The 26988-nt window shown below is 39.1% G+C and overlaps 2 protein-coding genes across 8 annotated transcripts in view; one reads left to right on the top strand and one right to left on the bottom strand.

Annotated features, from left to right (window-relative positions):
- Nucleotides 1–2411, top strand: part of SAMD3 (sterile alpha motif domain containing 3) — a 40306-nt gene extending 37895 nt beyond the window's left edge. Inside the window, exons 8-10 of the mRNA XM_053591664.1 lie at nucleotides 630–801; nucleotides 1614–1696; nucleotides 1922–2411. Of these exons, the coding sequence (XP_053447639.1) occupies nucleotides 630–801; nucleotides 1614–1696; nucleotides 1922–2206 (540 nt within the window). The 3' untranslated portion in view covers nucleotides 2207–2411. The remainder of the gene's footprint in view (nucleotides 1–629; nucleotides 802–1613; nucleotides 1697–1921) is intronic.
- A 988-nt stretch (nucleotides 2412–3399) lies between these two features.
- L3MBTL3 (L3MBTL histone methyl-lysine binding protein 3) overlaps nucleotides 3400–26988 on the bottom strand; it is a 132962-nt gene continuing 109373 nt past the window's right edge. For all 7 annotated transcript variants that reach the window (XM_053592346.1, XM_053592350.1, XM_053592349.1 and 4 more), the window contains 3 exons: nucleotides 11119–11288; nucleotides 10831–10893; nucleotides 3400–5509 (listed from right to left, as the gene is read on the bottom strand). In XM_053592346.1, the coding sequence (XP_053448321.1) occupies nucleotides 5366–5509; nucleotides 10831–10893; nucleotides 11119–11288 (377 nt within the window). In that variant the 3' untranslated portion in view covers nucleotides 3400–5365. The remainder of the gene's footprint in view (nucleotides 5510–10830; nucleotides 10894–11118; nucleotides 11289–26988) is intronic.

Genomic DNA, 26988 nt, shown 5'->3' with positions numbered 1-26988 from the left:
GAGAGTGGGGATGGAAGTCTACGCAGTGTCAGTCTTGGCTGAGAGCTGAGATTTTCCAGTGTGGACAATTAAGAGAATGTTGGCTTAGAGTGGAGAGACCCCACTGAGCACCCTAGGCATCCACTTAGGACGTAAGAAAGCCAGCGTCTAAATTAGAGGCAGGACCATCCCCTAGGTCAGACTAGGACAAACACTGAGAAAAAAATATCCAAACAAATGATAACATCAACTCTGATAGGACCAGAGTAGAGACCAGGAATTTAACTGTCAGAACAAAGTTTAACACCCTTTAAAGAAACACTTTATTTATTTATTTTTTAAGACAGAGCCTCAAGCTGTCACTCTAGGTAGAGTACTGTGGCATCATAGCTCAAAGCAACCTCCAACTCTTGGGCTTAAGTGATTCTCTTGCCTCAGCCTCCCAAGTAGCTGGGACTACAGGTGCTCACCACAACGCCCAGCTACTTTTTGGTTGCAGCTGTCATTATTGTTTGGCAGGCCGGGGCTGGATTCAAACCCGCCAGCGCTGGTGTATGTGGCTGGCGCCTTAGCCGCTTGAGCTACAGGCACCAAGCCTGTATTAGCTTTTCTTGCGATCTGATATTTCTATTGCTTTTTTCTCTTATCAGATGTTCAGAGAATTCCAATTTCTTACAAGAACAGATATTTATAAGAAAACAAGGCACATATTGGAATCCTATTCAGAAAATATACTGACTTCTTTTTCAGTGGTGGACAATCCAATCAATATTGCATTGCAAGAAAAAATGAAACAGTACACAGATGAAGACATGCTGAAATGTTAGTAAATTGGCAGGGTGGGGTGGTCTGGTCCCAGTTCTCTGTACAATTCAGGATATTGAGAAAAACTCTGCTTTGGTAATAAATGACATTCTGGAAGACAACTGATAAGAAAGAAAAAATATTTTTTCCAATGAGGGAGGAGTAGAGGTATAGATTTTAATTTTATTATTATTTTCTTAGACAGAGTATCACTTTGTCACCCTCACTAGAGTGCTGTGGCATCATAGTTCACAGCAATCTCAAACTCTTAAGCTCAAGGAAAGCTTTTGCCTCAGCCTCCCCAGAAGCTGGGACTAAAGTGCCTGGCTATTTTTTAGAGACAGGGTCTCATTCTTTCTCAGTCTGGTCTCCAACTCCTGAGCTCAAGAGATCTACTCACCTCGGCCTCCCAGAGTGCTAGGATTATGATTATAGGGGTAAGCCACCCACTGCGCCCAGCCTTTTCAGGTATAGATTTTTAAAGTGCACTCAATATTGTAAAATTGTATTTAGGGAACTAGTAACCTGTTAATTTTATGATATAAATCACATGGTGAAGCAAACTGAAATCATCCTGGCTGATAGAGAGTACAGAACTCTTATCTTCCCCTGACATGATCTGCAGAGCAGACATGAAATTTTGGAAGTTTTATTAGAAAAGGCTGTGCTTAAGACAGGTTGTGAAATGCTGATCTAAGGAGGGTAGCTTGTTTTGTGTAGAAGGTAATAACAAACAAATCCAGATGTTTTAATCCTAGCTTTGCTTATAAGAATTGCTAAAAGCTTACCATTGCTAAATGCTTACTTTGTAAACATGTTTACTTTGACAGATATGAAGATGACTGCCACATGTTTACTCCTCCCAGATGTTTTTGGGGATGACCCCAGCCTTTTTGTCATTGTGAATAAGAAGGTGTGCAGTATGTTAATAGCCATTGGTTTTGACATTTTACATCTTCCTATAATTTATTACAAAGCAGACTGATATACTATTTTAAAGTATATTTTGTCATATTTAATAAATATACTAAATCGCCACAAGCTTATTCATTGTAATATCATGATTAAATTCAGGCATGTTTTACATGATATTTAGCTATTTTGCCTATCCTGACAATGACTCTATTCTTTTCTTCAGGTGCAAACGTCCACGCCTGTGTTAGAAGTTAAAAACCCTTTCAACATTGAGGTCTGCGAATTTTCTTTGTATTTAGAAAAGGAGAGGCTCACAAAGGTGGATAACTGTGTGACTGCCTTGGCTGTTCTAGTAGCAGCCTTTCGTGTATTTGAGATTGAGTGTCCAAGAAGACTATCCCAAACCCTCAACTTTCTAGAGACTTTGATTTTTGATGTGCACAGTCCCTATTTTCCTTCTTTGAAAGAAAAGGGAAGGGAAGTAGAATTTCAACACCCAGTTAATTAAAAGCATGCCAAGTATTGTATCTGAATTTTCCTGCACGAAAGTTGAAACTTAATAAAAAATTGTTTTGCTTTATGGTTGTGCTAAGAGGTAGGTATTAGAAAATCATTGTGTTCTCACTGATGTTAATGAATTTCAAGGCCTTCTATCTTTACACGTAGATATTAAGTTCTTTGTGAAATTCGGTAATAAAATGCTACTTAATTAAGGAGCTGTTACTTTTCTTTTGATTTGACTTCTTAGGAATTCCACAGTCAAGGTTAACTTAAGTTTTTTAAAGGACACTGTGATTTTTAAAAGATTTAGTGACAGTAACGCCACACACTTGTGGCCTGTGGTCTGTGTCTTGGGTCTGGACATTGCTTGACATCTTGAAGTTGAACATTTTCCTCCAGATGACCTGTGTGGCTCTAGAAGCTTTGTTCTTTGTGAGTCATTTGAGGGTGAGGCATGCTGCGTTCCGGAGGTCTCCTTGTTGCTGGCTGATGTTGCTAACACAGGTGCTGATGTCAGTGACCTGTGCCCTCTGCTACTGCTTCCTGCCCTAGAGACACAGTGACTTGTCCTGTGTGCCTAATTGGATATGCCCAGAGTCCCAGGTTATAATGCTGTTAACCTGCCATGACAATGATTGTACAAGTGCTTTTAGGGTCCAAGAAGACTCACTGCACTTTCACTTCTTTCCAAGTATTTCATGAGGGAAAAACTACAAAACTACAGTTTAAAAGTGCCCTTGATGTTACTATCAAAATATCAATGTTACTTATTAGTTTTGAAAGATCTTTTTGAGAACTGAAAAGAGATTTAAATATGTTAATACATCTACGTCACAATGGAGTGAGCATTTCCTGGATTACTTCATCAAATTTTTTAAAAGTTTAAGAAGAGGTCATGCAAATTATCGAACGAGTGGATGTTTTCAATAAGATTTAAAAGCCTTTTTACTTATGATATGTGCTTTTAAAAAATATAGGAAAAATTTCCAGTGGGAACGAATGCTACATGACCTAACAACATAGTTTTTAAATTTTTTTCTCACTCATCACATCATCTTGGGATATAGTTTGACAAACAATTGTGAATCCTCCAGATTCATTGCGTAGCTATATAATGCCCATACGCTTGGTATCAGTCCCGTTTTCACCCCCCTTCTATTTGACAAGCTTTCTTAAAAATCATACATATGTAGGAAAGCATCTGCAATTAAGATTTTATTTCATTCATATCAGATATAACAAGTGCAACTTGAATGTACAAATTCTGAACAAAACATAAAAAAGGGGGAATAAAACAGTAATAAAAAAACTTATTTGAGTAGATTCATGCAAAGAAATGAATAGGACACTGTGATGTCTCAGACCCTGTTTTACCTTGAATTATGACCAATGCAAAAGACTGCTGTTAGATTTCCAACAGGGGACATCAAAGGAAGTCTGACATCAGACAGAATGAAAGCAACGAAGAAGGGGGCGAAACTCTCCCCAGAATTCAGACAGCATGCTACAAACTTTTGCTTTCTACTTTTAAAATAGTCCTGGAATAAATATCCATTCCTGGAAATGGAAAGTACATCAAAAGACTGACAAAATAATTTACCTTTTGCCTTAGAAATGCATTCTTACATAAGAAACACTACCAGCTATCAGTTATAATCAAGGTTTTCATTTAAAGTGCATCTGTATGTTTATATATCGAGGCAAAATATTCTACAGAGAAAGGAACCTTTCCAAAATGGAGGTTCTTAAATCCTTAACTGCTTTGGGAAATCACCTTACTGATCTGTGAGCATTTAGGATTTTTTGTCAACTGGTGGTGTTTCTTCACACCTTGTCTTTTCAGTAATATCTAGAGGTTCAGTCTTCAGTCAAGCTGGGTGGAAACCTTTGGGTTTGGAGGACACTGTTCAGACCTGAATCAGAGCTCTTTACAGATTAGTGTTTCTATCAACAGAATGAGCCTTTGGTGTCTGTAAAGCACCCAAGTTGCTTCAACAACAAGTAGAGAAAAGCTCAGGGTCCTCTGGTACATAATAGTTCAAGGTCCTCTTGTACATTCCCCCAGTGTAACTGCATATTCCTCTGATGCTGTCTGACTCTTGTAAACACATGGGCACCATGATGCGGGAGGCTGATGCCACTCAAATACACTACCTATTTATGTTTATATATTTTATTTTTCGATTCCATTCTTTTATATACATGTTTTTGGTAATTATAGTAAAGATGCTGGTGAAAAGTAATTTGTTTTAACATTTCATAATGCATGCAAAAGTAAAAAACACTGATTCAAAGAAAATTCATTTTTTTTTTTTTTGTAGAGACAGAGTCTCACTGTACCGCCGTCGGTAGAGTGCTGTGGCGTCACATGACTCACAGCAACCTCCAACTCCTGGGCTTACGCGATTCTCTTGCCTCAGCCTCCCGAGCAGCTGGGACTACAGGCGCCCGCCACAACGCCCGGCTATTTTTTTGTTGCAGTTTGGCCAGGGCTGGGTCTGAACCCACCACCCTCGGCATACGGGGCCCGCGCCCTGCTCACTGAGCCACAGGTGGCGCCTGTGGCTCAGTGACAAAATTCATTTTTACAACTATTCAGCCTCAACAAATTAGGACAAGCAGTTAGGCAATATCATGACTTGCAAAGTTATACTTAGCATAATGTTGCAATTCAAAATATGGCACAAAATTAATACAGATAACAGTCCCACTGGCTAAACTTAGCCAGGTTTTGACTAATTTGGTTTAATTTGAAATTGATTATATAAAAAGGTCTCCGAAAGTATTGAAAAAGAAACAGTGTACATGAAAGAGAATTCAACAATGTTTACAAAATGCCAAAAGTCTTACTCTCCCCACCCTCCATAAATAATGAGGTCCCTTCTGCCCCCCACCCCCCAGCCTCAAAAAGATTTACAAAGATAAATTTATCTCAGTGAACAGAACCAAAAGATGCCTGTTGTTAGACAGTACCTGGTTAAAAGCTCAAGCACTTTCAGAAGAACTCATATATATATTGTCTTTCGAGGAATATAAATAATTCGATAGTGTTGCTCTTTTCTTGAGTTTTGGAGAATTCTCACGTAGGAGTTACAACCGTCCTTGTGCTTTGAATAAAACATGAGCTTTAAAGCCGAAAGCTGATAGAATTCAGAATTCACTATCTTCAAAGTTCATTGTGAGAATTCTTCTCTGCAGCTTTAAACATCAGGATAGAATTGAAAATTTTGAGAGCAGGGCCCAGCTTAATACTCATAATTTTAACAATGTCCGTTTGGGTCATAAGTAGAAATGCTTCTCCGTCAATTTGCTAAGATAGGGGGAATAAAAAAGAACGTGGATCAGACAAAGTATTGCAGGAAATATTTCAGGATGTTGCCAGCTTTCTTCTACACAGCCACGCTAAAAAGGCACACGCAGGAGTTTATGTTTGCAACCTGTCCTGACATGGGCCACTCTTTCCTACCCATATACCACCATATCCACAGGGACTGGGACACAGTAAATGCATTCGTGTGCAAAGTCAGCCCACAGGCAAATGGAAGTGCTCATACCATACTGTGGTTACTACATGCTGGTGTTTCCCCCCAAATTAGCCTTCCTCCATGAAGAAAAAAAATCAGAAAGGTAACACATCCACTGTGTCCACAGTGCGTCTATACATACAGAAGAAAAGCATTTAATCAACAGGTGGAAGAAAGTGTGACTGCTGTTAAAAGGTGCAGACTCTAGCCTGCTCTACCACTTGGGTAATCATGAGAAAGACCCTTCCTCTCTCTCAGCCTCCTTGAAGACAAAAAGCCTATGTTTCTTGAGAATAGAGGCTACTGTTTTTTAGAATTTCAAAGGTAAAACATAACTTTTGAGATTCAGAGATAGAACATTATGAAGATGCTGTCCGGGTTGATGGGCAGACCAAAGGAACACAGTCTTTTTTTTTTTTTCTCTCTCTTTTTTTTGTAGAGACAGAGTCTCACTTTATTGCCCTTGGTAGAGTGCTGTAGCATCACAGCTCACAGTAACCTCCAACTCCCAGGCTTAGGTGATTCTCTTGCCTCAGCCTCCTGAGTAGCTGGGACTACAGGCGCCCACCACAAGGCCCGGCATTTTTTTGTTGCAGTTTGGTTGGGGCTGGGTTTGAACCTGCCACCCTTGGTATATGGGGCCGGCGCCCTACCCACTGAACAACAGGCACCGCCTGGAACACAGTCTTTTGTACAACTTTCTGCTCACAAGGAGCTCTACCACCTTAAATTAATTCACTGCTTTTTCAGTTTTCCTAAACACGCTTTTGTTATCTGCCCCAGAGTACATCAGAAACCCTGATAGCAGAATCCTCTGTTAGGGATGGAACTCTGCTCCCTGAGCCCAAAGTTCATTTTGTGAAACTGGCTGATGCAGATGTGGCTAGTTAAGATGAGGTCACAGAGGTGTAGGGTGAGCACCTAACCTAGTGGGACTGACCGGTGTCCCTGTAAGAAGAGGAAATTTGGATGCAGAGACAGACACACATGGAGGGGTGACACTGTGAATACGCAGAGGGAACACCACCTCTAAGTCAAGGGAGGATCTGGGAGGATTCTTCCTCACAGCCCTTGGAAGAAAGCAACTCTGAGAACACCTTGACTTCTATTCTTCTCTAGAACTGTGAGACAATAAATTCCTGCCATAAGCCACCAATTTGTGGTATTTGTCATGGTGGCCCCAGTAAACTAACTGGACTCTAATTCTGCAAAAAGTTCTCTACATAAAGGCTGATATGATTAAGCAGCTATTTGTTAGGATTTTCTCCAAAAATGAAAAATCTGTAAATCTAAAGTGACTGTATACTTAATCAGTAAAAACCAGAGTCATCTTACACAGCTTGGGTTAACAACCATGTGGGAAAACAGCTGCTAACTTTGGGGTGGGGGGGAAGTCCTGCTGATGTTGTAAATTAGAAGAAAAGAAATTCCAGTGTTTATCTCTAAGAATAACACAGTTAAATGGCAGAGATGAAAAATACTCTCCTGCTTCTTGGAAACATTTGCTCTGGTCTCTTTTGCTTGAGCTATGAAAGCAGTCTGATAAAGGTCAGGAAGACAGGCAGGTCTACCAACACTTCACTCAACCAAGGCAATGGACAGCCTGAGAGAAGCCTTCTAAGTCACTGATGGAAGTGTCAACTAACACCCCCATTTCCAAGGAACTCACAACAAAGACTGACTGGTTTATTGTAACCTTGAATCCTACTGAAGGCTTATAGCAGCAACTGACTCTCCTTCTGAGACTACATCAGCATGACAGATGGCTGATAAAAAGGAATGTTCAGAGAATTGAGAGGCTGGCATTTGAAATTGACAGTGGAGGGAGAAGGGTAATCTTTGGTAGATTATTACTTATCAGGAGATTACACTAGAAAGCAAAAATCTTATGGCTAGTGTCAAAGTTGGTATATCATGTACAGGTTGTTCTGATGTGTGGCCATAAGAACAAGCCTTGAGTGGAAGGAAGTAAATTTTAAAAAGGACCTTCTGAGAACAACAGTGACCACTGCAAGGTACTGCTAGGGTTATTTTTGTTTGTTTGCTTCTGAAATGCATATGTAGCGGTATAACTCCAGCGATTAGATGTCTTGCTAAAGGCCTAAAGTGAGGTCAAAGAATTTGGATTTCAGGAGCTGTTGCCTTCCACTTCACTGCTCTCTCCACTGAGCACTATTCTTGTGTCCCAAAACTTTATCTCTAAATCACAGTAACATGCTTTTTGTCTGAATAAGTCCTTCTCAGAGCGTAAAAGTATTCACTCAGAAAAACGTACTAAACATCTATTATATTCAAACACTCTTCCTGGGCTTGGGCACACAAAGAATAAAACAAAAACAAGCAAGCACACAAAAATTCTTCGTGGAGTTTACATTCTAGTAGGGGGAGATTATAAGGAATAAGTATAATATACAAGCCTAATAATTAGTAAATCAGAAGGTGATTAGTGTTATGAAAAACAGCTGGCTGGGAGATGGCAGTCGGAGCAGGACTGATGGAGAGGCTGCATGTGGGCAGAGACTGCACCCTGGGAGCCTCGGAGAAAGAGCACACCAGGCGGAAGGAGGAGTCGGAGCACAGAGGACCATCTGAGGATGGCAAGGAGGCCAGCGTGCAGACCTGTGAGGGGCAGTGTAAACAAGAGGGCAGGAGAGGCCACACGGTGTCACTCTGACTGAGATGTGAAGCTACTGGGAGGATGTGAACAGGGGAGTGACATGATTTGACTTCTGTTTCAGCAGGATCACCCTGGCTGTGCTGGAAATAGACTGGAGAGGAGCAAAAATAGAAGCAGGGAACCCTGCTAGGAGGTTACTACGTTAATCCAGATGGGAAATGTGGTGGCTGAGACTGCGCTGGTAGCGGTAGGGGCAGAGAGGTGGCATTTTTCTATGTTTTTATAATACACCCAATAAAATGTTCATCAGATTAGATGTTGAATGTCTAAGAGAGAAGTCAAAGACTTCCCCAACAGCCTATCTGAATACTTGTATTTTGCCTTTTAGAGATAATTTACATGACTTCATTAGATGTATTTTGGTTTACTTCTAGGACTTAAAACCAATATCCACAGACCTTATGAGACACTTAAATGCAATGATGATTTTATTATTATTACTCTTAATTTTGGGGGGGGGGAGGGCAGAGTCTTACTTTGTAGCCCTTGGTAGAGTGCTGTGGCATCACAGCTCACACCAACCTCAGACTCTTGGGCTCAAGCAATTTTCCTGCCTCAGCCTCCAGACTACTTAGATTATAGGCACCTGCCACAATACCTGGCTATTTGTAGAGATGGAATCTTGCTCTAGCTCTACAAATAGCCAGGTATTGTGGTGGGTGCCTATAACACCCAAACTTATAAGGGAGTATCTAAATATCAACAGAATCAACAGTAAAATTTATAAATGGGTGGGGTATATGTTTATTTAAAAAAATGCTTTATCTGCCAGGCATGGTGGCTCACACCTATAATCCTAGCACTCTGGGAGGCCGAAGCTGGGGCACTGCCTGAGCTCAGGAGTTTGAAACCCGCCTGAGCTGGGTGTTGTGGCAGGTGTCAGCTACATGGGAGGCTAAAGGCAAAGGATCACTTGAACCCAAGAATTGGAGGTTGCTGTGAGCTATGATGCCACTGCACTCTACCGAGGACAACAAAGTGAGACACTGTCTCAAAAAATAAATGCTTTATCATTTTCAAAGGTAATGGATTAAACAACTCTCACCAAGAAAGAGCAACATTTGGATGCTAAGTCTAAGTCTTTAGATCCACATACCCCACCTATTTATAAATTTCACTGTTGATTCTGTTGATATTTAGATACTCCATTATAAGTTTGCTCTATTACACACATGGATAGTTTCAGGAATAGAACGTTAATTGAGAGTGGTCTATGAAGATAATTTAGGAATTAAGGAAAGAAACTTGAAATCTGAATAAGTGCTAAATGAAAATCAACTAGAAAGAAGATAAAACATTTCTGCAATAACATAAGCCAGCAAAAGGATGATGAAAGCCAGATCCTTGTACATTTTCACAGGCATTCATCTGAGGCATAAGCTGTATTTAATAATATAAGATACTGACTGGTGCCTGGATTCTTAGTTCTCTGCACACTTCTGCAATGAAATTGGGAGTATGTTATTTCTAACAGGTCAGGTTTACACACAGAGCCAGCAAGGTGTGCATGTGAGTAACAGCAGACAGCAGATGGTAGAGAAAGCCTGAGATTACAAAGTTCTCCCGACTTCCTGCCTTCTGGTAACATCTCAAAGAGTCAAAATCAGAGTGATAATTACTGATCTGCTTGGAGGAGATGACAGGCAAGTGGTGTATTTTTAAAGGTTTCTAGAGAAAAGGGTCTCCTGTTCTCCAACAACATTATCTTTAGTGTAGTTACAACCAGATACCTTTTTATTCATTAGAATAACGTAGGTGATATCATTATTAAACATGCCTTCTATTGAAATTTTGGAGATGTAGTCGAAAACAACTACTGAAATGTTTTCCTAAAGCAGACTATGATAAATATCTGTTATTATAAACATTACTGAGAAATGTATAAGGTTTAAAGGATTTTTTTTTTTTTAGCAATAATGGCAATTATTATTATAAGCAGCAAATGGAGTTAACCTTGGTGTTAGAATGACATTTGAAAATAAAATAATGGGAACTAATTTTATTTTATTAAAAATCAAAATGCTGCTTCTTTCTTTTTTTTTTTTTTTTTTTTCCAGTTTTTGGCCAGGGCCGGTGCCCTACACCTGGAGCCACAGGCACCGCCCAGTTCTTTGGTTTCTTTCTGTGCTATAAATTATATAAATGCATGCTATTAAGTTTTGTTGAGTTTTTTTTAATAAAGAGTCTACTGTCACTGCTATAGGGCATTGTAAAGTAGTATTTACAAACATTTTCTGTATGTCATCTCATACAAAGATCTTTTGATACGCTTGATTAATGCTGCCTGTTAGCCAACCACACATCCATTTATCAATTTTTAACACACTCTTATCTCTTCCTGACTCTTGACAGTTCCACACACGTCCCCATTCACTACATTTCAGCATTCTGATCCCATTAAGTAAGGCTACAGTTTAGTGGAACACTTACTTCATCTTTAAATACTTTTCCATGTTCTTCACACCCAGGTAAGCTCTGTATGAATTCTGACACCTGCCAAAGAGAATATCACAAATTTCTAGTTTAAAAAAAAGGTCAGAATCTAAATGCTACATGTCCAAAACATTTAACCTCTATGTCTTTAGGTGTTTTTCTCAAAAGAATTTCTTCACTCCCAGAAAAAAAAAAACAAAACAAAAGGTGAAACCCTCCACCTGTTCCCCGTGTCCACCTCTCCTCCAGCTGACCGTGTCTGGGGCCTGAGCCGAGGAAGCATACCTCATCTGTGCTCCACTTGGAAACTTTACTGGCAGGGATTCCAGCAACAGTGGGAAGAAGCTTGCTCTGCTGCTCCCAGCGCAGGGGCAGACATGGGATTGGCGACTTAAAGGACAGAAAGACGGCTGACCTGCGCTGGGCCTGCTGCATGGCCGGTTCTTCCCGGGCACCTGGTCAATTGAAACAAATGGGAATTACTCTCTGCAGAGCAGCAGGAAAGCCCCCCAGGCAGTGCATCTCCCTTGGGGAATGAGACAGGTTGGGGTTAGTTAAGCACTGATTCCTCCCAGCATTATACTCATTGAATAATTACCTCTCCCTTGGTCTTCACTGAAGGTTGCTATGAAAAACAAGCTATAAATTCAACTCTCCTGTTTGCTACAGCACCATTATTAAAGACTTGCTATCTTAAGTTGGTGAATGTTGCCTCCTTCACACTTCAGGTAAAGAAATGTGCCTCAAGGTTTTGGTGACAAGGAAAATAACTTTTATCTTAGGAAATCATAGCTGTTCCCCTTTCTGCTTTGAATGTTGTAAAGGTAACAGCCAAGTTCTATAGGAAAGTCCCGCAGCTGTGTTTACAAAGTAGTTACTACACTTGTGCTTGCCTTTCGACTCAGGTGGGGTTTGTATTCTTAATTTTTATTTACTGATCATGTTGACTTTTTAAATAGCCAACTCAGTTTTTTAAGGGATACAAAACTATGACAACAAAAATTACAAAACAGAAAGACAAAGGCTTTTGTCACTGTTTCTCCAGAGTGAAATGAAAATTACTCACTATTCTGTTCATGGGTTAGAGCTTCTGAATCAACCAGAACTCCCTAGCTGGACCAGCCCCAGAGGAACTACACAGGGTCACTCCCTACAAAGATCAAGTAACAACAGAGTGATCCTGCTGGATCTAATCTTGGAGAGACACCTCCCCAACTCTGAGGACGTCCAGAGGCAATGGGGAAAAACAATCATGAGGCGAAATCAACAGAAAAACTCTGGCAATATGAATAATCAGAGTAGATCAACTCCCCCAAGCACAAGATCCCATGCACAAACAAATGGCTGAGATGTCAGAAATCAAATTCAAAAAAAAAAAAAGAAATCAAATTCAGAATCTGGATAGCAAATAAGATTGAATTAGAACTCCAAGCAGTAACCCAAAAGATATCTCAGGAATTCAACAAATTCAAAGATTTTGACACACCAAGATAAGAAGTTGCATCCCTCAAAGATCTGAGAAACACAGTAGAATCCCTCAGTAACAGAATAGACCAAGCAGAAGAAAGGATTTCTGACATTGAAGACAAAGTTTTCGAATGCTCCCAAACTCTGAAGGAGGATGAGAAACGGAGGGCAAAAACAGATCACTCTCTCAGAGAGCTCTGGGATAATTCGAAAAAAAAAAAAAAAAAAAAAACAATATTTGTCTTATAGGGATCCCAGAAAGCGACAAAGTGGCTTCACAAGGCACAGAGTCTCTTCTCCATGAGATTATGAAGAACTTTCCAGACATGCTAAGAGAATCTGAAATTTAGATAGCAGACAGTTTCAGAACTCCAGCACGACTCAACCCAAATAAGACATCCCCCAGACACATCATAATCAATTTCACTAAAGTTAATATGAAGGAGAAAATTCTGAAAGCTGCCAGACGAAAGGAAACCATTACCTACAAGGGGAAGAATATTAGAATAACTGCAGATCTCTCTGCTGAAACCTTTCAAGCTAGAAGAGGATGGTCATCGACTTTTAACCTCCTAAAACAAAATAACTTTCAACCCAGGATCCTATACCCAGCTAAACTGAGTTTCATTTATGATGGAGAAATTAAATATTTCAATGACATCCACATGTTGAAGAAAGTTGCCATAACTAAACCACCTCTCCAGGATATTCTCAGACCTATCCTCCATAAAGACCAGTGTAATCCTCCACCACAAAAGAAAACTCACCCAGAAAATTTTGATCAAATTCCAACTTCCATAGTCGCAAAAGGATTAAAAATGTCCACTGGACTCTCAAAAGGCTTATCAATATTCTCAATTAATGTGAATGGTTTAAACTGTCCTCTAAAGAGGTACAGGTTGGCAGACTGGATACAGAAACTCAAGCCAGATATCTGCTGCATACAAGAATCACATCTTACATTAAAAGACAAATATAGACTCAAGGTGAAGGGTTGGTCATCTATATTCCAGGCAAATGGAAAGCAGAAAAAAGCAGGCGTTGCAATCCTGTTCGCAGATGCAATAGGCTTTAAACCAACCAAAATAATTAAGGATAAGGATGGACACTTCATATTTGTTAAAGGTAATACTCAATATGATGAGATCTCTATTATTAATATTTATGCACCCAACCAGAACGCACCTCAATTTATAAGAGAAAGTCTAACAGACATGAGCAACTTGATTTCCTCCAGTTCCATAGTAGTTGGAGATTTTAACACCCCTTTAGCAGTGCTGGATAGATCCTCCAAAAAGAAGCTAAGCAAAGAAATCTTAGATTTAAACTCAACCATTCAACATCTGGATGTAACAGACATCTACAGAACATTTCATCCCAACAAAACTGAATACACATTCTTCTCATCAGCCCATGGAACATACTCCAAAATTGATCACATCTTAGGCCACAAATCTAATCTCAGCAAATTTTAAAAAACAGAAATTATTCCTTGCATCTTCTCAGACCATCATGGAATAAAAGTTGAACTCAATAACAACAGGAACCTGCATACCCATACAAAAACATGGAAGCTAAACAACCTTATGCTGGAGGATAGATGGATTATAGACGAGATTAAGAAAGAAATCACCAAATTTTTGGAACAAAACAACAATCAAGACACGAATTACCAGAACCTCTGGGATACTGCAAAGGCAGTCCTAAGAGGGAAATTTATAGCACTGCAAGCCTTCCTCAAGAAAATGGAAAGAGAGGAAGTTAATAACTTAATGGGACATCTCGAGCAACTGGAGAAGGAAGAACACTCCAACCCCAAACCCAGCAGAAGAAAAGAAATAACCAAAATCAGAGCAGAACTAAATGAAATCGAAAACAAAAGAATTATACAACAGATCAATAAATCCAAAAGTTGGCTTTTGAAAAGATCAATAAAATAGATAAACCTTTGGCCAACCTAACCAGGAAAAAAAGAAAAAATCTCTAATTTCATCAATCAGAAATGGTAAAGATGAAATAACAACAGACCCCTCAGAAATTCAAAAAATCCTTAACGAATACTACAAGCAACTCTACTCTCAGAAATATGAAAATCTGAAAGAAATCGACCAATACCTGGAAGTACGCCACCTACCAAGACTTAGCCAGAACGAAGTGGAAATGTTGAACAGGCCTATATCAAGTTCTGAAATAGCATCAACTATACAAAATCTCTCTAAAAAGAAAAGCCCAGGACCAGATGGCTTTACGTCAGAATTCTATCAAACCTTTAAAGAAGAACTAGTACCTATACTACTAAACCTTTTCCAAAATATAGAAAAAGGAGGAATATTACCCAACACATTCTACGAAGCAAACATCACCTTGATCCCCAAACCAGGGAAAGACCCAACAAGAAAAGAAAATTATAGACCAATATCACTAATGAATATTGATGCTAAAATATTCAATAAGATCCTAACAAACAGAATCCAACAACACATCAAAAAAATTATACACCATGACCAAGTAGGATTTATCCCAGGGTTTCAAGCCTGGTTCAAAATACGTAAATCTATAAATGTAATTCAGCACATAAACAAACTAAAACATAAGGACCATATGATTCTTTCAATTGATGCAGAAAAAGCTTTTGATAATATCCAGCATCCCTTCATGATCAGAATACTTAAGAAAATTGGTATAGAAGGGACATTTGTTAAACTAATAGAGGCCATCTACAGCAAACCCACAGCCAATATCGTATTGAAGGGAGTTAAATTGAAATCATTTCCACTTAGATCAGGAATCAGGAAAGGTTGCACATTTTCTCCATTGCTCTTTAACATTGTAATGGAAGTTTTAGCCATTGCAATTAGGGAAGAAAAGGCGATCAAGGGTATCCACATAGGGTCAGAAGAGATCAAACTTTCACTCTTCGCAGATGATATGATCGTATATCTGCAAAACACTAGGGATTCTACTACAAAACTTTTAGAAGTGATCAAGGAATACAGCAATGTCTCAGGCTACAAAATCAACACCCATAAATCTGTTGCCTTTATATACACCAACAATAACCAAGCCGAAAAAACAGTCAAGGACTCTATTCCTTTCACAGTAGTGCCAAAGATGATGAAATATTTGGGAGTATACCTAATAAAGGATGTGAAAGATCTCTACAAAGAGAATTACTTAACTTTAAGAAAAGAAATAGCTGAAGATGTTAACAGATGGAAAAGTATACCACGCTCATGGCTGGGAAGAATCAACATTGTTAAAATGTCCATACTACCCACAGCAATATATAATTTTAATGCAATTCCTATTAAAGCTCCATTGTCATATTTTAAAGATCTTGAAAAACTAATACTTCATTTTATATGGAATCAGAAAAAAACCTCGAATAGCCAAAACATTACTCAGAAATAAAAACAAACAGGAGGAATCACGCTACCAGACCTGAGACTGTACTACAAATCGATAGTGATCAAAACAGCATGGTACTGGCACAAAAGCAGAGAAGTAGATTTCTGGAACAGAATAGAGAACCAAGAGATCAATCTAGCTACTTACTGTTATTTGATCTTTGACAAGCCAATTAAAAACATTCAGTGGGGAAAAGATTCCCTATTTAACAAATGATGCTGGGTGAACTGGCTGGCAACCTGTCGAAGATTGAAACTGGACCCACACCTTTCACCATTAACTAAGATAGACTCCCACTGGATAAAATTTAAACTTAAGACATGAAACTATAAAAATACTTGAAGAAAGTGCAGGGAAAACTCTTGAAGGAATTGGCCTGGGTGAATATTTTATGAGGAGGACTCCTCAGGCAATTGAAGCAGTATCAAAAATACACTACTGGGACCTGATCAAACTAAAAAGCTTCTGCACAGCCAAGAACATTGTAAGTAAAACAAGCAGACAGCCCTCAGAATGGGAGAAAATATTTGCAGGTTATACCGCTGATAAAGGTCTAATAACCAGAATCCACAGAGAACCCAAACGTATTAGCAAGAAAAGAATATGTGACCCCATCTCAGGGGGGGCAAGGGACTTGAAGAGAAACTTCTCTAAAGACAGACATACAATCTACAAACACATGAAAAAAAGCTCATCATCCTTAATCATCAGAGAAATGCAAATCAAAACTACTTTGAGATATCACCCAACCCCAGTAAGAGTAGCCCACATAACAAAATCCCAAAACCAGAGATATTGGCGTGGATGTGGAGAAAAGGGCACACTTCTAACACTGCTGGTGGGAATGCACACTAATACGTTCCTTCTGGAAGGATGTTTGGAGAACACTTAGAGACCTAAAAATAGACCTGCCATTCGATCCTATAATTCCTTTACTAGGTTTATACTCAGAAGACCAAAAGTCACAATATAACAAAGATATTTGTACCAGAATGTTTATTGCAGCCCAATTCATAATTGCTAAGTCATAGAAGAAGCCCAAGTGTCCATCAACCCACGAATGGACTAGCAAATTGTGGTACATGTATATCATGGAATATTATGCAGCCTTAAAGAAAGATGGAGACTTTACCTCTTTCATGTTTACATGGATGGAGCTGGAACATATTCTTCTTAGCAAAGTATCTCAGGAATGAAAGAAAAAGTATCCAATGTACTCACCTCTACTATGAAGCTAAATTATAGCTTTCACATGAAGGCTATAACCCAACTATAGCACAAGACTATGGGAAAGGGCCAAGGAAGGGGAAGGGAGGGGGGAGGTATTGATGGAGGGAGGGTAGTAGGTGGGGCCTCATCTATGGTGCGTGTTAGAATGGGTACAGGCGAAACTTACTGAATGCAGAATACAAATGCCTATATACAGTAACTAAGAAAATGCCATGAGGGTGGCGCCTGTGGCTCAGTGAGTAAGGCGCCGGCCCCATATGCCGAGGGTGGCGGGTTCAAACCCAGCCCAGGCCAAACTGCATCCAAAAAATTGCCGGGCGTTGTGGCGGGCACCTGTAGTCCCAGCTGCTTGGGAGGCTGAGGCAGGAGAATCGCGTAAGCCCAAGAGTTAGAGGTTGCTGTGAGCCGTGTGATGCCACGGCACTCTACCCGAGGGCAGTACAGTGAGACCAAAAAAAAAAAGAAAATGCCATGAAGGCTATGTTGAACAGTTTGATGACAGTATTTCAGATTGTATATGAAACCCGCACATTGTACCCCTTGATTGCACTAATGTACACAGATATGATTTCATAATAAAAAGAAAAAAAAGAAAAAAAAAACCTAAAACCTCAGTAACTGCTGCTTTCCTAAAGTGGCCATTTTTTAGCAAATGATTTTTGTCCCTCAGACTGTCAATAATCATCTTCTCTGATCCTCAGAACAGAAGCCTTTTCTGTAAACTACTCACTCAAAGCACCTCACAAGGAAGCTAGCTCTCCCACATCGACTCACACAGCAGCTCAGCTACGGTGACAAGTCCATTCCTTCACAAATCCTTCCTTCGTATCTCTAACAATATTTTAAAGTAAGTTCTTTTTTCCTTGAAGAATACATTTATAGAAAGGTGCACAAGTTCTAAGTGTAAAGGTCACTGAATCACTGACTTTTCACAAAGGGAACACACCCACGTAACCAATACCCTTATCAGTAAACAGAATGTGGCCAGCACGCCCTCTCCATCACACCCAACCCATCAAGGGGGACCTGGCCCCTGATTACTAACACCAGAGACTCTTTTACCCTGTTTTTGAATTGTATTTAAAATGCAAGTTGTGGTGTTCGGCTTCTTTCTCTCAAATGCATGTTTCTGAGATTTATCCACATTGCTGTGCAGTAGCTGAAGTTCACTTTCTGTTGTATTTTTTTCCAGGGTTATGAATATTCTAGAATTTGGAGATAATGGGCATTTGAGTTTTTAAAATTCTGGCCTACTATGAGCAATACTATTAAAAATATCCTTACACATTTAATTTTTTAAACCTATGTATACATTTTCACTGCAAATATACCAAAGAGTGAAACTTCTGGGTCACAGCTTTGTGTACATTAAGCTCTGGCAAATCCCGCCAGTTTTCTCAAAGTAGTTGTACAATACCCCACGCATATGAGAGTTGTAATTTGCTGCATATCCACATCCAGACTTGGTACTATCCTTTTCATCACCATTGTGGTGGGTGTACAGTGGTATCACATTGTGGGTATCATTGATGGGATGACTAATGAAGTCGATAATGTCATCATGTTTATTTTCCATACACAGTCTCTTTTGTGAGGTTATCTATTCATGTCTTATGCCCATTTTTCTATTGGGTTGTCTTACCTTTTTCTTACTGATTTATAAATGGTATCTATAATACATATGTCTGTGTGTATGTATGTGTGTGTGTGTATTCTGGGTAGAAGTCCTTTGTTGAATATATATATTATAAATATCTCCTCTTACTGTATCTTCGTTTTTACTCTCTTACTAGGGTCTTTTGAAAGACAGAAGTAATTGTAATAATGTGTGCTTTGGTTATTTTTTCTTTTGTGGTAAATGCTTTCTATGTCCGCTGAAGAAATCTTTGCTTACCCTATGATCATGAAGAGTCTCCTCTGTTTTCCTCTGAACATTTTATGCTCTACCTTCCGCATTAGATTTACAATCCATCTGAAATTTATTTTTTGTGCAAATATTAGGGGAGGGTCAATATTTATTTTTTTCCATATGGATTTCTAATTGTCTACCCAGCTTATTAAAAAAATTTAAAAAGCTAACTTTTAGATTAAGTTGTTTACTGGTAAATTTTTTCCCACCATGTATCTGATGTTTTTTGATGCAGTTATAGTTGTAGTTCTCTAATAACTTTATGTAAACTAGCCTAATCTAAAGTTTGAATTGCTTTGAATGTTACAGATTCACTACACTGAGTCAAAAATCTATCTTACTGGTTTCTGGTTCTGTCCCGTTGAGCTCATATAGAGAATTCTAATGTCTGCTCCACATGAAATATGTCAAATCTTCAAATATATTTTTAAAAGCCATCATTATCCCTCCTTCTACATTTCATTCGAGCAATGTCAAGGTTACAGGTCCTCATCCTGTTTTACTGTATATCTATTATGAATAAAATATATAAAGCAGTACCAGTTTTTATTTTTTCTTTATAAAGTTTAAAGGTACATTTTTAAGCAAAATATGGGATAATTTAAAAACATTCCTTTAATGCCTGATATTCCCAGTTTAGCTGTTGTTTGAAATACAGTATCTGTATGTATTATTTATAAGAGAGGCTTATAAGCAATAGTAAGATTTCCAATTCCACACTCGAGTAAAACAGTGGGGCTTACTTTATAATTTCATTCCTGATTTCTTGCTGCATAAGTCTTTTCCAAAGCCTTCTATTCTGTAACCATTTAAGTTCTTCTAACACTTGTCACTGTTCACTCTATCACTGTCGCTCCATTCTATTCTGCTAAAAGTCACATTATTCATGGTTTATTTCTAATGCTCCTACATTGCTTCTTAGGAAAATAACTGACCCGTTTTTAAGAAATGAATAAAAAACCCTAATGTTCCTATACATGTGGTAGCTTCTGCATGTCTTTGATCCTGATACAATAGACAGGCCTCGACATACATGTCCCTCCCATCCTAGTAACAACTTTGTACCCTTCACTTCCTTTTGCTGTTAGCACCGACTAAGGTTCAGTGTTACCTTCTGACAAATGGAGTAACTGTATTATACCAGCCACAGAACATGCCATCTCATGATTTCAATACAAAAGGGATAAAGAGAGCAACTTCACTTGTGTGAATTTGGATTTGGTTTCCTGAATGGCACAGAAAAGTGATTCCAGGCTTTTATTTTAACACGTGATGTAGGCTAAAATAAACGCAGAGAGACTTTGGCTCCCACAACTGGTTTAGGGACAAGAGTGAGGAAGAGCAGGTTTAACACACCACGCTTCAGAAAACACAGCCTCTCGCTCTGGCAAATGTTTCTGCCGCCGTCACATCACTTACTGCCCTCCCCTCAAACCACCCACAGGCATGAAAGATAAAACTATTCAAGGAGGCAGCTGTATGTTTTGACGTTTACTGAAATGAAAATTTACCAAAGATATCAGGTCCACCCCTTCTTCCCTGCCCCACTGGAGCTCTTCAGTTCCATTCAATTCTATGCTACTGGACAGAGGACTAACGGGGGGCAAGCTCCAGATCTAGCACTCACTAATCCTTGCAAAAGTAACAAGTTACCATTTGGAAACTCCACTTTGTCTAGAATCGTCTGAACAACTTTTAATGTTATCTAAAAATCTGAGTATTTATTTCTGATAGAAGCCAAGAAAATGAAGAAAGAACAGTGAGGAAAGAGCATTCTCTACAAAAGTTAGGGAGATACTAAAATCCTTTCATTGCAATGGTCTTCAGGCAGGTATGATCTTAATTGTTTCCCCCACAGCCAATTAAAAAACATAACTTTTCTGTGGCATTTTTTCTTTCTTCAAAAAAATTTTATTCTAGTTTACTTAAAATATAAGTAAATTAGGACAGAAATGCTTAAGTAAATGTGGGTAAAAAAAAATTTTAGGCTAAGGATGACTGAAATTACTATATAGTAGGAAAATGTGCATCCTTCCTCACTCTTAGCCCAGCAATTGATAAAATTTATTTGTAAAACTGAAGGTATCATCTTTAAAAGTGGCAGGATGAGAATTAAGAGGAACCCTATAGTACAGTAAAATGTAGTATAATGTAGTGAAAAATAATAAGCATTGTTTATGAGCAAATCAATCTATTCGGACTAATATTCATCAAGTCACCACTATTTTTCTTTAAAACAAAAACGCTTTGATGGACATACACATGTACAGCAGAGACAGACACTAAAGACTCTCTGGTCACATATGGGAAGCATAAGGACATACGGACTAGATCCTTTTATTAGAAAAACGATGACAGAAGGCTGTTTTTTAGATTTCAGGTTAATGTGAGAGTCCAAACAACCAGGTCACAATATTTAAACTTGTTAGGTAGAGTCCATCTTGTAGCTGTGTCCCACACCTAAGAGGTGTGTCGTACACCCCTACGCTGTATCCATTAAGTGGTGCACCTCAATACCCCCTCCCCCCAACTTGAATTTTCGAGTTTTTTTCCTATGTGGCCATGAATTAGATCATCTACTGGCTTCATATTGGTATAAGTATGTTGGATATTTGGTTTTCCATTCTTGTGATACTTTACTAAGAGGAATGTATTTCAACTCCATCCAAGTTAATACAAAAGATGTGAAGTTACCAACTTTTTTTTATGGCTGAATAGTACTCCATGGTATACATGTATCACTTTGTTAATCCATTCCTGTGTTGATGGCATTTAGGTTGTTTACACATCTTGGCAATTCTAAATTGAGCTGCGATAAACAATCTAGTACAGTGGTTCTCAACCTTCCTAATGCTGCAGCCCTTTAATACAGTTCCTGTGGGTCGCCACCCACAGGTGGAGAACTGCTGATCTAATACATATGTCCTTATGATAAAATGTTTTGTTTTTTTTTTCTTTCTGGGTACATGCCTAGTAGTTGGACTGTGGGGTCAAATGGGAGGTCTAATTTGAGGAAATAAAAATTTTTCTGCCAAATCTGAAGAACCAAATTCACCTAGCAGTCAGACGGGGCCAGCTGAAAAGTCGCTTCTAGTCTTGGAAGGCAGCATCGTCAAAGATCCCTGACCAGCAGCCTTGAGAGGCTCCACAGTATATGGACTGGACTGTCCGGATCTCCTTTACATCCAAACTTCAGGCATTCACGCCCAAATCCCCAGTAAGAGGTGCCCCCAGACCCTGCACCTGCCTCCTCTCTGCAGGGCAGCAGAAGGCTCTCTGGATAGATCAGACAGCATCCTCCAGTGAGAAGTGATGCTTCCCTCTCTTCACGCACGGACATGCCACCGGAGCCACAAAACACTCCAAGGAAGAAGCTGTGGGCAACTTAATTGTCTCAGGACACCTTCTCCCTAAGAATCTCACCAAATAAGCAGGAAAAATGTAACACAAATAAGTCCTTACCACTCCAGACAGACTTGTCATCCACTCTTCTGAGATTACCTGGGAGACTCTGTCTACATGATAAAATAACCGTTGTTCCCAAGAAGTTCTGCCTCTCACCATCCTCCAGAAGGAGGGAGAAATGAAAATGAAGATGAAGAGGAGGAGGAAGAGGAAAATGAAGATGAAGAAAGAAACAGATTATGTTCAGTAAAAGTCTCTAAATACCAAATTCTGCAGCATGGCCGCCATCATCCCAAAGGGCTCAGAATCCCATGTAGTGCACTGAACTGAACTGCATTAACTTAGGGTACCCTCCTAAGGAGAAGTAAAGTTTGTTTGTTTTTTAAATCAATTTGCTTCAAGATAAAATAGTCCTCTTTGAGTCTGAAAACTGACTCACGTAAAGAAATGCGGGGGGCTTCCCCTCCGTCTCCTCTGCAGTAAATGCTGCCCAGGCCACAAGGGGCTTTCTTTCCCTCCCAAGGCAGACTAGATTTGGAAGGGATGCTGCTGCCACAGGTGGAGTGGAAACGTGAACAAACACTGGTGAGCACCTATGGGCCCAGCAAGGGGGCTGAGAATGGAGCCTCTGTCTTAAAGAGGAATCGAGCCAGGACTCAAATGGGAGCGTTAAACATGAAGCATTCTTAAGAGTCCTGCGGAAACTTCTCTGCTCTCAAAAATGATATAACAGAAAACAATCTCCATGGGGCCTCGCTTAAAAAGCTCTACAAAATACCAGGAGGACAGTGTTGATTTACTGACAGAAGAAGGTTTTAGTAATGCACAAAGGAAATAGTTTCTGCAAAACAAAAACAGGATATGAAAAGAGGACGATAATGAGGGAATCACAGGCAAATACAGACGCTGCTGCCGGAATCCACGTTAGCGGCTGAGAATAGGAGACCTCACAGAACAAGGAGGGAGCTACTGTTCTCAAGAAACACGTGTACACATCACGGAATGTGTCAGTCGTTAGGGTATTAACATACTTCCATACAGTCACCTTCCCACCATGCGGCTGGGATCTTGGGACCTTCCCTCAGACCCAGCATATAAGGGAGACTCCCAGCACAGCAAGCAGCCCCCAGGACCTCGCTCCAGCACTAAGTCCTCTGTGTCACTTGTCCTATGCAATGCTGTTAATATTTTGGATATCCATTAAATATTTTGAATATCATCCCGTGGATGCAACCTAAGATTAATAGATATTACCAGTCACAAAAGGGACAAACGAAGCAGAGGTACTATCAAAACTATTACTGATAGACACTTTCTAAAGAAACATGGGTCTAAAAACTCACAGATACTTTAACTTGTTAGGCAAAAATGACAAAAGAAGATTGAATTTAAAGAGCCAGCTTCATTTTTTTTTTTTATTGTTGGGGATTCATTGAGGGTACAATAAGCCAGGTTACACTGATTGCAATTGTTAGGTAAAGTCCCTCTTGCAATCATGTCTTGCCCCCATAAAGTGTGACAGACACCCAGACCCCACGCCCCTCCCTCCTTCCCTCTTTCTGTTCCCCCCCCATAACCATAATTGTCATTAATTGTCCTCATATCAAAATTGAGTACATAGGATTCATGCTTCTCCATTCTTGTGATGCTTTACTAAGAATAATGTCTTCCACGTCCATCCATGTTAATACAAAGGATGTAAAGTCTCCATTTTTTTTTAATGGCTGAATAGTATTCCATGGTACACATATACCACAGCTTGTTAATCCATTCCTGGGTTGGTGGGCATTTAGGCTGTTTCCACATTTTGGCGATTGTAAATTGAGCTGCAATAAACAGTCTAGTACAAGTGTCCTTAGGATAAAAGGATTTTTTTCCTTCTGGGTAGATGCCCAGTAATGGGATTGCAGGATCAAATGGGAGGTCTAGCTTGAGTGCTTTGAGGTTTCTCCATACTTCCTTCCAGAAAGGTTGTACTAGTTTGCAGTCCAACCAGCAGTGTAAAAGTGTTCCCTTCTCTCCACATTCACGCCAGCATCTGCAGTTTTGAGATTTTGTGATGTGGGCCATTCTCACTGGGGTTAGATGATATCTCAGGGTTGTTTTGATTTGCATTTCTCTAATATATAGAGATGATGAACATTTTTTCATGTGTTTGTTAGCCATTCGTCTGTCATATTTAGAGAAAGTTCTATTCATGTCTCTTGCCCATTGATATAAGGGATTGTTGGCTTTTTTCATGTGGATTAATTTGAGTTCTCTATAGATCCTAGTTATTAAGCTTTTGTCTGATTGAAAATATCCTTTCCCATTGTGTGGGTTGTCTCTTTGCTTTGGTTATTGTCTCCTTAGCTGTACAGAAGCTTTTCAGTTTAATGAAGTCCCATTTGTTTATTTTTGTTGTTGTTGCAATTGCCATGTCAGTCTTCTTCATGAAGTCTTTCCCCAGGCCAATATCTTCCAGTGTTTTTCCTATGCTTTCTTGGAGGATTTTTATTGTTTCATGCCTTAAATTTAAGTCCTTTATCCATCTTGAATCAATTTTTGTGAGTGGGGAAAGGTTTGGGTCCAGTTTCAGTCTTTTACATGTAGACATCCAGTTCTCCCAACACCATTTATTGAATAGGGAGTCTTTCCCCCAAGGTATGTTCTTCTTTGGTTTATCAAAGATTAGGTGGTGGTAAAATGTTAGTTTCATTTCTTGGTTTTCAATTCGATTCCAAGTGTCTATGTCTCTGTTTTTGTGCCAGTACCATGCTGTCTTGAGCACTATGGCTTTGTAGTACAGATTAAAATCTGGTATGCTGATGCCCCCAGCTTTATTTTTGTTACAGAGAACTGCCTTAGCTATATGGGGTTTTTTCCGGTTCCATACAAAACGCAGAATCATTTTTTCCAAATCTTGAAAGTACGATGTTGGTATTTTGATAGGAATGGCATTGAATAGGTAGATTGCTTTGGGAAGTATAGACATTTTAACAATGTTGATTCTTCCCATCCATGAACATGGTATGTTCTTCTATTTGTTAATGTCCTCTGCTCTTTCCTTTCTGAGGATTTCATAGTTTTCTTTATGAATATAAATATACCTTCTTTATGAATATATAATATACCTTCTTCGTTAGGTATATTCCTAGGTATTTCATTTTCTTTGAAACTATGGTGAAGGGAGTTGTGTCCTTAATTAGCTTCTCATCTTGACTGTTATTGGTGTACACAAAGGCTACTGACTTGTGGACATTGATTTTATATCCTGAAACATTACTGTATTTTTTGATGACTTCTAGGAGTCTTCTGGTTGAGTCTTTGGGGTTCTCTAAGTATAAGATCATGTCGTCAGCAAAGAGGGAGAGTTTGACCTCCTCTGCTCCCATTTGGATTCCCTTTATTTCCTTGTCTTGCCTAATTGTATTGGCTAGAACTTCCAGCACTACGTTGAATAGTAAAGGTGACAGAGGACAACCTTGTCTGGTTCCAGTTCTAAGAGGAAAAGCTTTCAGTTTTACTCCATTCAGTAAAATATTGGCTGTGGGTTTGTCATAGATAGCTTCAATCAGTTTTAGAAATGTGCCACTTATGCCTATACTCTTCAGTGTTCTAATTAGAAAAGGATGCTGGATTTTATCAAATGCTTTTTCTGCATCTATTGAGAGGATCATGTGATCTTTATTTTTGCCTCTGTTAATATGGTGGATAACGTTTATGGACTTGCGTATGTTAAACCAGCCTTGCATCCCTGGGATGAAGCCTACTTGATCATGATGAATGACTTTTTTGATGATAAGCTGTAATCTATTGGCTAGGATTTTGTTGAGAATTTTTGCATCTATATTCATTAGTGAGATTGGTCTGAAATTCTCCTTTTTGTTTGGGTCTTTTCCTGGTTTTGGTATCAGGGTGATGTTTGCTTCTTAGAATGTGTTGGGGAAGATTCCTTCTTCCTCAATTTTTTGGAATAATTTCTGCAGTACAGGAATAAACTCTTCCTTGAAGGTTTGATAGAATTCTGGAGTGAAGACATCTGGAACAGGGCATTTTTTGGTTGGAAGATTTTTTATTGTTTCTTTGATCTCAGTGCTTGAAATTGGTCTGTTCAGGAGCTCTATTTCTTCCTGGCTGAGTCTAGGGAGAGGGTGTGATTCCAAATATTGATCCATTTCTTTCACATTGTCAAAATTCTGGACATAGAGTTTCTGGTAGTATTCAGAGATGATGTCTTGTATCTCTGTGGGATCAGTTGTTATTTCCCCTTTATCATTTCTGATTGAGGTTACTAGAGATTTTACTTTTCTATTTCTCCTTAGTCTGGCCAATGGTTTATCTATTTTATTTATTTTTTCAAAAAACCAACTCCTTGTTTCATTAATTTTCTGAATGATTCTTTTGTTTTCAATTTCATTGATCTCTGATTTGATTTTGGATATTTCTTTTCTTCTACTGAGTTTAGGCTTAGATTGTTCTTCTTTTTCCAATTCCATAAGATCTCTTGTGAGATTGTTGATGTGCTCTCTTTCTGTTTTTCGAATGTAGGCATCTAAAGCGATGAATTTTCCTCTCAAAACTGCTTTTGCAGTATCCCACAGGTTTTGGTAGCTTATGTCTTCATTGTTGTTATGCTCAAGGAAGTTAATGATTTCCTGCTTTATTTCTTCCCACACCCATCTGTTATTCAACAGAAGATTGTTTAATTTCCATGCCTTTGGGTGGGGTCGAGCATTTTTGTTAGAGTTGAGTTC

The sequence above is a fragment of the Nycticebus coucang genome, chromosome 5 (assembly GCF_027406575.1).
Source record: "Nycticebus coucang isolate mNycCou1 chromosome 5, mNycCou1.pri, whole genome shotgun sequence".
Classification (NCBI taxonomy): Eukaryota; Metazoa; Chordata; class Mammalia; order Primates; family Lorisidae; genus Nycticebus; species Nycticebus coucang.
Note: the sequence above shows the minus strand (reverse complement) of the source record. Positions and strands in the feature narration are given on the sequence as shown.